This window comes from Saccostrea cucullata, unplaced genomic scaffold (genome assembly GCF_032062105.1).
Source record: "Saccostrea cucullata isolate Sc308-1 unplaced genomic scaffold, CSIRO_AGI_Scuc_v1 ctg17289, whole genome shotgun sequence".
In the NCBI taxonomy this organism is placed as follows: domain Eukaryota; kingdom Metazoa; phylum Mollusca; class Bivalvia; order Ostreida; family Ostreidae; genus Saccostrea; species Saccostrea cuccullata.
The window spans coordinates 1-11,161 of NW_026934241.1; the positions used below are offsets into that span (position 1 = coordinate 1).

The 11,161-nt window shown below is 35.1% G+C and overlaps 1 protein-coding gene across 1 annotated transcript; it reads right to left on the reverse strand.

The window, feature by feature from the left end:
- Positions 1–387: 387 nt before the first annotated feature.
- LOC134240339 (integrator complex subunit 6-like) lies at positions 388–10,868 on the reverse strand. The gene is made up of 16 exons (XM_062722439.1): positions 10,764–10,868; positions 9,859–10,008; positions 9,571–9,660; positions 8,799–8,985; positions 8,383–8,550; positions 7,597–7,805; positions 7,037–7,322; positions 6,100–6,194; positions 4,391–4,501; positions 4,169–4,248; positions 3,809–3,958; positions 3,339–3,442; positions 2,528–2,565; positions 1,951–2,050; positions 1,615–1,728; positions 388–712 (listed from the first exon to the last, which is right to left on the reverse strand). Exons 1-16 carry the CDS (start codon positions 10,866–10,868, stop codon positions 516–518), a joined length of 2,184 nt encoding a protein of 727 aa, XP_062578423.1. The 3' UTR covers positions 388–515.
- Between the last annotated feature and the right edge of the window lie 293 nt (positions 10,869–11,161).

An 11,161-nucleotide genomic window follows, 5' to 3' on the forward strand; every position in this document is an offset into this window, starting at 1 on the left:
TTAGGTAAGTATATTTTTGGATATCCTTAAATGGCCAAAATGAACTGCGAGCTTAAAAAAATTCATGCAAGATTGGTTTGGCATAAATCTTTTATAAATGCAAAATTTCAAAGAAGATTCAAAATATGTTTTAAATATATATTTATTGATAAAAATTTAAATTAACAATCCACAAACTGTTTATCCACACAGTGAAAAAAAAAGATTTAAAAGTCCTGATCTATATGTCAGACATACTCATGTAATGATAGATGATATATCACAGATCAGCATGTCAAAATACGACATCTCCTATCAACTGAACACAGTGGTATTGCTTAATTATCATATCCTCATTAATAATCATAATTAAAAGATTTTTCATAATGTTTCTCTCATTTTCTTTGATCTAAATATATGCCTCATAAATTCATAATGCAACAATGAAGTAAATTTTTGACAGATTGATTTCGTCTGTTATCATTGAGGAATATAATCTTGTCACAATAAGTTGAAATTGTCTGAGAAATTGAATATCATCTGGTTTCCATGGTGAAGCTGTTACGTTTCCTCCCCTCCACTTGCATCAGCGAGTTCTGAAATTGTTCCAACATTTGGATTAGCACCTTTTTCTTGAAGCGACTGGCTTCACGAATGACATCACTGATAAACGCGCACTTAAGTTCCACATTTCCCTGGACTGAATTTAATTGGTGAAACAAGTTGTCGTAATCTGCAAGAGAAAAAGATCAAATGTGAAACATTAAACATAAATTTTACCTTTATGAACAAAACAAAATAAAAGTCAAACTGAATACCATGTAATTTGAAATGTTAGTGAAATGCAAATTTAGAGGTTTGTCTCGGAAAATCTTTTTAAGGAATTAAACGTATTAGCAATATTCAAATTTACCAATCTCAAAACTCCTACTAAAATTGCCAAAATTAAATCCTTGCTAAAATTTTCTGCTTATACCGTAAATCAAGGACATAAAGAAACGTAAAATAGAAGAATTCCAGCATTCATAATCTGAAAACACCATATATAATTATCATATGAACTGACATAAATCAAATAATTTGTCAAATTCATCAAAACATAAATGAAAAGGGGTCCTTTAGGGATGGGTATCGCCAAAAATTTCGTATCGCGATATATCACGATTTTTTCTCACAATATCACGATAATATCATAATATTTTGAAAAGCAGTTTTTACAATGATTTTATATGAAAAGTCATTATTTTTCTAAAAAATATGCTAGAAAAACAACATTTTACGTTCTTGAAATTATGTATATAAAATCAATTATGTTTGGACAAAACGTTCCACTTTTTACAACATTTTTTAACTTTTTGCAATTGTAATTTGAAAGATTGAACAAATAAATTAATTTCATAATATGTACCTAAATAACGGTATCAATCCGAAAAATACACAAAACAAAAAAGATATTGACGATAAAATCGCACATCCCTAGGGTCCTTGAAACAAAATAACCTAAAAATTGCAAAATATATTAAACGTTTCAACACTGGGGCCCTTGAAACAAAAATAAAATTTTTATCTGTCCTGACCTCTAGATAGGAGAGTAATGTTATTTCTGTAATATATTTTATTTCTGTAATATATTACCTGTAGGTTCTGGTTTTGGATTGAAGTCTTCCTCTATCATCTGGTCCAGTATGGGAGAGGCAGGTGGGGAAGGGGTGGGGGATCTACTGAACACGTAGTCCTTGGGGAGCGGACCTAGAGGATTCAGAACACAAAAAGCAGATGATTTTACAAGATCCAAATTTTGTTATTTCGTAATAAACAAAATCATGCAATTTTTCATTAAAAAAAAAATTATTTTCAAAATGGAGGCAGTGCTCTTAAATTACATGCAATAGCAAAAGAAAGATAACTCTTGAATAAGTTCAACAGATCAAGAAGAGGCCATGTTTTGAGAATACATGTATAAATACTGACCGACTTTGCGTTTTTTGGGACCAGGAGAGGGACTCTCTAAGCTCCGACGCTTGGACGGCTTATCTATTGTCGGGTCATCAGCCTCATCAACCATGTTCATCTGTAATGTCAAAAACAATGGACATATTGAAAATGTATCCTTCTCACTATCAAAAATATTAAAGAAAGAAATGAACATTCCATAGACAAGCAAAATAATTCTCTAAAATTATCAATTCAAAGTTTCAAAAGAATTTATCATAAAAAAAATTTTCATAGCATATTTAATCTAGAATACCGACACAGTTTCCTCCCATGTTTACGCTTCATTTATAGGAGTTTAACCTTTTCATTGCAAAAAAAATTACCATGGTCCACTTTTAATGCACCAAGTAAATGAATAAAGTGTGAGGCAGGCAAAGAAGGAGAAAGCCAAATGTAAATAGCGTCAATAATTTTTGTGACTGGTTTTTTATTAACTTATCAGAGATTAAATTTGTCTAAGTTCTTAATTGATAGTAATGAGTATAGTTAATAAGGAGTCAATTTGTCTGTCCTGTGCCTCTGCTCATAAGGACACTGTAAAACATCTACTTACCTTGACCTTAAATGGATTTAACACAAGGTATGACCGCGCTGGCAAGAACTATAAGCATTTTCAGCTCTCGGACAGCAAAATGGGGCTGGCTGTTTAAATTTAATGAAAAATATAACCTGGAAAAAGTTCCGTTAAAATCTGTTGTGCGGTAAAAATACTGTGGGCTTGCAATGTTTGGTAATTTATCAATCAATCTTTAATCAGTTTAAAACATACACTTTTATCCAGAGAATTACTGTATACAGGGTTATTTTTGCCCCGTCTTATTTTTGCCCTTTTAAACTTGCGAACAATTTTGCCCCGTTTTAAATTCGCCCATTCATAGTTCTGTTAAAGAGTTTATGCTGTGTAATTTAAATTCGCCCCGTTTTAAATTTGCCCTATCAAGAAGAGGGCGAAAGGGGCGAAAATAAAACATGGGCGAAAATTTCCCTGTATACAGTAATATTTATTTACAGGTATGCATTCAAGGACCAACCCAGGGGTGACTGAGGCGAAATAGTCGCTTTTGAGCTGCAAACTTTGCCATCATTTATTACAAAAGCGAAGTTTAAGTGGTCTTAACATTTGCAACCCCTTTATTGAAAACCATAAAAATTAAATTACTTTGAGGGAGAAGTGAAGTCTCCCTAAATTCTGGGTCTAGTTTGGTCCCTGGCATTACATCACATATCAACAGCTTATTTTTTTTTTTAACTCAGTGAGTTTGTTAACCTAAATATAAAGATGAGCTTTTTAAAAAAATAAATCAGATTATATTTAAGATTATCTAAATTATTAAAGAGTGTATTCCATGGTTTGTGATACATACCATCATCCACAAGTTTTGTTCTATGGTAGGACTTTTGTAGAAAATTTGATCTCATTCTAGCTATTTGATCTATAAGGCTTTTTCGAGGTATATCATACGGATTTCTACAAATAGAGATAAGACATGAAATCAAGCTAAAACAAAATGAGTCAATTTTTTTTTTTTAATTTCTTTCTCAGCTTCACATTCCTCTCACTTCTGTATCCATCCACTATTTTACTTCACCATGAAAGTTTATTTTGTAAATATATTGATTCACTGAATCTGCTGTACGTAAATAAATAACCCATGAAATTATATCCCTACTTACATAAAATTTTGCTTGCCCACAAACTTTGATCTCCACGCATTAAATGATTACTCAGTACATGACCTTCACTTGCTTATAGAAGAAAACCTCGACCTACCTGTAATATTGAGGATTGACAACCTTGACCTACCTATAGTATTAAGGTTTGACATTGACCTACCTGTAATATTGAGGTTTGATGTCCCTGTCGGCCACCGCGACAGTGAACGTGTTGTAATCGTTCAGTTCCTGCTTTAGGTTCTGGAGATTCCCGCCCGCGTTCTGTAACAACTGGTTAAAGTCCCGCCTCTGTAGAACAGAGGTCTTAGTTCTGAAAATCAAACATAGATCTTAGACTCATGTATGAAGTCTGAATTGTGATTTATATTTACTGTTTTTGTTTTTGCACAGACTTCTGCATGTTTATCACAAAAATTTTAAATATATATATGCATGATGCATAGAATTTTCAGCAATATACAAACATGCTTGAACACCCCCCCACACCCTGTAAATTAGGTATCAGAGTAAGGGACTATACCTAGAGTCCACTTTAATACCCTCGTGAAGAGGAACCTTCTGACCAACAGATGCTATCAACCGATCCATCTCAATCTTGGCCTGAAAACAAATGCAGAATTCATCAGTGTTAATGAATAAATTTCATAAACTCTCGTTTCATTAACAAAACTTTCATATATATCCTTTTCAATAAACATACATTTATCTTGTTCGGTAATCATTAGGGGCAAACTAAGCTCACCTGGTTTTTGAGTTTCTTTAAGTAGGTGATTACACTATAACTCAGACTGTTATCCATATTGTCAGGGACTAGATTAGGGGCACCCATTCTGGCCAAGGCTCTTTTCAAGGGCTGTCAAGGAAGAAAAACATAGGTAATCAAAGATTACACCATCACCTCAACGAATGATATATTAAGGCAAAGTCACACAATTACCCAAGAAAAAGTGTACATCCAAAAATGCAAAATTTATGCAATTTTAATCTGATACTTTGAAATAGACCTATATAAAAACTTCAAACTAGTTCTTCATCATGAAAATGTGATTAAAATCCAGCATCTTAAGCAAGTTTGAGAGTTTTCATCCCTTGATGCATCATTTGGGCAAGTTTGGTTTATATAAGCCTTATAGTTTCTTGGTAATAGACCTGCACCTATAACTTTTACCTGGTCCATTATTGAAAAAAGTATGTCAAATTCAGCATCCGGAGCAAGTCCATTAGTATGCATCCTAAGATGTATCATCCATGCGAGTTTGCACAACATTGGGCTTATAGTTACTTAGAAATGAAACCTGCATAGAAATTTAACCTCTTCACTCATCCAGAAAAAAATGTAGGTCAGATTCAGCATCTGAAGCCAGCCTGGTAGAATGCAACCTTACATGTATCATTCATGCAAGTTTGGTCATTAAAGAGCTCATAATTACTTGGAAATGAATCCTGTACCAAAAAATTTAATACTCATCCAGAAAATGTAGGTCAGATTCAGCATCTGAAGCAAGTCTGGTAAATGCATCTAAGATGTACTATCCATGCAAGTTTGGTCATTATTTGTGTGGAAATTGCACCAAAAACTTTAACCTGTTCACTCAGGCGGAAAATGATGGTCATATTCAGCATCCGAAGCAAGCCTGGTAATATGCATCCTTAGATGTATCATTCATGCAAGATTGGTCAACATAGGGCTTATAGTTAATTTGGAAATTATTTTTGCACCAAAAACATTAACCTGTTCACTCAACTGGAAAATGTAGGTCAGAGTATAGCAAGTCTGTAGTATACATCCTTAGATGTATCACCCATGCAAGTTTGGTCAACATAGGGCTTACAGTTATCGGGTACTTGGAAATGAGACCTGCACTAAAAACATTAACCTGTTCACTCAACCGGAAAATCTAGGTCAAATTCAGCATCCGAAGCAAGCCTGGTAATGTGCATCCTTAGATGTACCATCCATGCAAGTTTGGTCAACATAGGGCTCATAGTTACTTGGAAATGAGACCTACACCAAAAACTGCACCAAAAATGTTAACCTGCTCCAAAAACATTAACCTGGTCATTCCTTTGCTGCAAATTGCAGCATCTGAAACTATGACTGGTACAATGAAACACACTAGATGCATCCTCCATGCATGTCTAATCAATATAGGGCATAGAAGTTCTTAAAAAGAAAACTGCTCCAAAAAACTTCACCTAATTAACCTGGGAAACTATCAGCTCCCCCAATTTTATCTTGCATATACCATTCAATGAACATGATATATTACACATTTATCAATGTATCAAAATCTGGTCCCCCTGAAATCCCTAATACATTACAATATACTTGTCAGAATCTTGGTCACAACTTATTAGCTAGAGTTTGGATGTACATTAAAATTTATGCTTTCATATCTATCCTGGAAAGAAAATTTAACCAACCAATCTCAAAAGATATCCGGTACTTACCCCAGCATAATATGATGGCATGGTTTTGAGGTACGTGTCAAATTGACTTCGCCATTTCTGTGTTGGCTTCAGCTTGTGAACTTTGAACAGTTCATCTGAAAGACAAGTAAGGACTGGTCAATACTGGGGACAATTATCAATGTTAGAAGGAAAGTGATCTTAATCTGCTAATATCTCAGCTGCATGGTCAGAAATCTGAAAATGAAATACACATGGCAAGATCACTTACATGTACATTAACAAATTTTTTAAATCAAGTTTCAAACTTGAAACTCTTAATTCTTCAACTAATATTGGAACACTTCTAGTACTATAAAAGAATTCCATCATATTTGCTTCTATGCAAACCATTTCTTTTTCATAATGCATTACAAGATCATATATATAGATATACAACCACTGTTTTAATACTTTTTCATTACATCAACATCCAACCAAATTTAACAGTAACTCTATGTCTTTTGGAGGGAAAATGCCTCACTTGTGTGTGGATTGAGGAAAAGGCTGTTGCCATCCACTGTCCAATCAGAGGAAGGCTTTAGGGTGCCATGGCAACCAGCTGGAATCCCATTGGACAGAGGGGAAGCTGCCTAGATAGGCTGAATTGAGAAGACAAAATCTATCATTGATTGGTCTTCATATCAAGTGCAAAGGTCATTCATTTCAGTCTTTATTCAATTTTCCAGTCAAAAAAAATTCAACAGATTCCCAGAATATTAGCTGGTCTTAACATTATTATACAAAATAAAACTGAGCAAAGAATGAGATGAATGACCTATACATGTGTGGATGAGGAATCATGCTGAGTGCCTGCTTAGAGTCTACCTGAGTTTCTTTTATTGAAAAATCAATCTCCAAATTTTACTGTTCCTGCATTCAATTCATAAAACAATTACCTGTATTTAGTAATGAACTCACCTCATGATAAAATACTCACCTAATAAAGGAAGCAGCACAGGATAATTGTACGGCATTAGAAACAGATTCACACAGCTCAGGGTGCTGCTGGCCTTCAGATACCCAAAGGGGTGTCCCACGTCACTATATTTAGCACTGCCATTAATGAAGACCTGCCAGCAGGAGTTGGGCTGCCTCCTCTCCAGGATGTACTGGGTGAGGGGGGAGGGCTCCAACTCGTACTTATCAAACGGGAGGTTTCCAATCACCATGGGCTCACAGGGGGAGCAGTAAAACTTCACCGCAGGGTGGGCCGAGCGGGGAGGCTGCACAAAGATAAGAATAGAACCAAATGTTGAATACATAAAAGAACTAAATATACCAGAGACATATGAAGAGATTCTTTTTTTGATACCATGGAAAATAAATGTAAAGAAACACTTAATTCATAAATTAATTTTCTTTTAATGAAGAAGTCCGAGGGGTTCAACAGAGCGAGCACTCGCAAATATTTCTATTGGAGGTATAAGGAATTTTGATGAGCACATGCGAACGTTTGCTTTGTTGAACAGGCCTAAGATATATATAAATCAGCCTTACTAGAGTGGAATTAGTTGTGTCCGGCCAGAAAGCCTCAGGAATGGGCCAGTGCCCGACGGAGTAGCCCTTCTGAGCCGAGCGGGGGACGTAGATGAGTCGTCGACAGTTGTGCCAACTGTTATTAGGCACGGACTGACCCATCATCGGAGAGTTTGTCTTCTTCTCTTCCTCCAACTCCAACTTGATTGGTGTGTTAATGTCCTGGTTTTCTGGAATTGTGCAAAACAATAATTCATCACAATAGGTTAGAGACAAAAGTTCTCATGTTTACACATTTACTTGAATTTCATAACTGAGCAATACCTAAAATTCACAGAAATCGATTCTGGGCCTTTACAGGCATACAGTGCATATAATAATATTCAGAAGTAGAAAGACAAAATACATGTATAGATGGCATCACTCTAACTTCCATGGAATGCAGTATCTTACAACTACTGTATACAGGGTTATTTTCGCCCTTTTGTGCTTGCGAACAATTTAGCCCCCTTTTAAATTCGCCCAGTCATAGTTCTTTTAAAAAAATTATGCTGTGTAATTTGAGTTCGCCCCATTTTAAATTCGCCCAATCAATAAGGCGAAAGGGGCGAAAATAAGACGGGGCGAAAAGTACCCTGTATACAGTATACTAGACTGGCTCTGTTGTGTTATTTCCTAAGTTGGTTTACATCTCGCACAATTTCAAAAGTCTGCAAAATACTGGTATTCTTTTTTCTCCATTAAAATATTACAACTTTTATACCTTTAAATGTCTAAAACTCTTTTAAGATATTGGGTCTTTTGTACCTTTTGTGTTTCCATTACTATCAAGGCCATTCTCAGTTTTGATTTCTAAAGGAGGTGGGTCTGGCCCTATTTTCTCAAAGTTTATCACAACTCCTCCCTGTACTTTCTGAACTAAACTTTCCAGTGCTCCATTCAGCATCTTTTGGGTGTGCACAGCATATGATCTACCTAAATTCAAAAACAAAAATATATTGTAAAAAGTTTAATTAAAACTGTTCTAATGATTTGCTGCACAGTGTTTTTAACGCACTAAAAAATATATGAATTATTTTAAAAATCATTTTCCGGAATATATATTAGGACTGAATTGATTAAACCGATTTGCCTGAACAATTTTTTTATTCTAGTTTTTCATTTCAATTTTTTAATTTAGATTTTTAATTATTCCACACATTCCTCCCTTCTAGAATCCCTACCTCCTGTGACATCACACATAGCATCCAATGGATGATTCTCTGCAGAGGGAATGAATGTATTGGTTGTCATGTCAACCGGAACGTTTCCAGGCAACCTCAGCACTAGTCCGAATATCCTCTGATCCCATCTAAAGGGTTCCTTTGTCAGCTCAGATCCAGGTACAACAGAGTTCATGGGCAGGTTTATCTGTAAAACAATGGAAAGATTAATCATTCCATTTTCTAATTCAGGCAATGTATCTGAGTTTATTTAGTATTATTTTATAACTGAGCTTTGACTGGGTCTGACCTTTATGGTCAATCTTATAACTGTAACCATGGAAACTAGAGTTTTGATTGGATGCAACTTTTTGTCATACATGTAGGTGATCAAAGTGGACCTTCAGATATACGGACACCTGATATTCGGATCCGTCAGTATCCGGACGATTTTTCATAGAAAGGAATTTCTAAATGTTATACTGTCATGTTTAACTGGTAATTCAGGTATTTGGACACTTCACATATACGTACAAACTGAATGGGAACCAAAACTTTCGGATAAATGAGGCTCCTTTGTATTAAAAATTACTGAGCTTTGGTGGGGTCTGAGTTCTTACTGCTAAATTACTGAGATTTGAGATTATTGACAAGTTTTTACATGATGTGACCATGAGAAATTTATTTGAGCATGGGTTGTTTTTTTTATGCCATGTGACTATGATGAATTTATTTGAGCATGAGTTGAGTACGAGTGTTTATGTCATGTGACTATGATTTTAATTTTTTGTACCTCAGGCTGGACTCCATTCATTGTGGTCAGTTTCCCTCCATCAGTGATTACAATTATCACAGCGGGCTCCAGGTAAAATGGACACCGACCCTAAATTAAAATAATCTCAACATCACTTCTACAGTTAACATTTCAAACTTCTCACAGAGAGTGAGCTAATAATTTCAATTCAAAATTTACTTTTAACATTTTAAATAAATTCAAAATCTACTCTCTTTAAACCTTTCTATCATGGTATCATTGGTATGTATCTAGCAAAATGAGTAAAAAGAAAATCTATATTGTTACCTGTCCATAAGTGTCAATGCCTGTCTGCATTCTATTAATATTGAGAAGGTCGAATGCATGCTTCAAGGCGGGGCCCATCAGGGTTAAGCCCTGGGTCTGTAGGTTCTTCAGTTCATTCACAAATGTAGCATGACTCTCCTTCCAACCAGCCTGTAAAACAAAGCAGTGTCTGTGAGCCATCAAGGACAAGTGAAAAACAATTTTCCAAGACAACCTCTATAGTCTATACATGTCACATATATAAACTCCTCAATTTCAAATTATCAAAAAAAATTGCTCATCTATCCATGCAACAACCTGCTGGCTAAAGGTCGAGGTAGTGAATAACTTGTTAAATATAATTTTAAAATCAAACTCCCTCTTGTACATGCAATGGTAAAACAGTAAACACATGATTATGATTGTGGACTTGAAAGTTATGAATTAATTTATGATGTTCATGTTCCCTAAGTCAACTAGGTGCTGCATAACCCTGAGGGAGCGTATTTGAAATTGCTTTATTCTTAAATGAAATGACACTTTTGAAATAAATGATCATATTTGGTCTCTTTTTATCTTGGAGCTTCTTGACCCTTGCTCAGAAATTCTCTGCTAAATGCCTTTATTGAAGATTTTAAGATAGACATTCTCAATATGTTTGCTCAGCTTCGTTCTAGCATGGAAAGTAGATCCATGATTAATGAGACACAACTTTAATAGAGAGTTCAGTGTGATGAAGTCCCCAAGTATAGGTTATTCCTCAAGTTTTAAACAGCAGGGGGCATCAAAAGGTAGAAACTTATGAACCAAATACAACTGAAATTATTTCAGCAGTTTCATATAAGTAACTGTAAATTAATTAATATAACATCATGGCATACTCTATATATATAGTTCTTGAGAAAAAATTGAGAACCCCCACCCACCCCATATTCCCATGTCAATGCCATATAATGCATCCTGCAGTAGCATTTTTTCTCTCCATCAATTGGCTTTGAACCCCTGACCCTCTCCTGACCTTTGTCCTTCATTATTATAATGCTACCGATCTACACCTGCCCTCTAAAAATGTATAATTCAACTAGAGCCGAGCTCGTTGCAAAGCAACGAGTAGGTCTTCCGTTGGAGCTTTGGACAGGAAGTACAGACTTTGGGTCAAGGTCACTGCACTTTCGGTCACTGCACTTTCTTATGTCAACAACCTTTCTTCCCAGCCTCCAGTAAATTTTAATTATAAAGTTATGCTTAAACATTTATTTTTAAAACATTTTTTTCTTTGTCAGTGACCTTGATTTGCCAGAAAGACATTTGATTAGGGTCATGA

Coding starts and splice junctions, on each gene's coding strand:
- LOC134240339 (XM_062722439.1), bottom strand. CDS start 10,868: ATGAAGGACAAAGGTCAGGAGAGGGTCAGGGGTTCAAAGCCAATTGAT. Junction 4,249..4,390: donor TAAAGAAACTCAAAAACCAG/GTGAGCTTAGTT, acceptor ATTTGTTTTCAG/GCCAAGATTGAGATGGATCG. Junction 2,051..2,527: donor TAAATCCATTTAAGGTCAAG/GTAAGTAGATGT, acceptor TTGACATTACAG/ATGAACATGGTTGATGAGGC.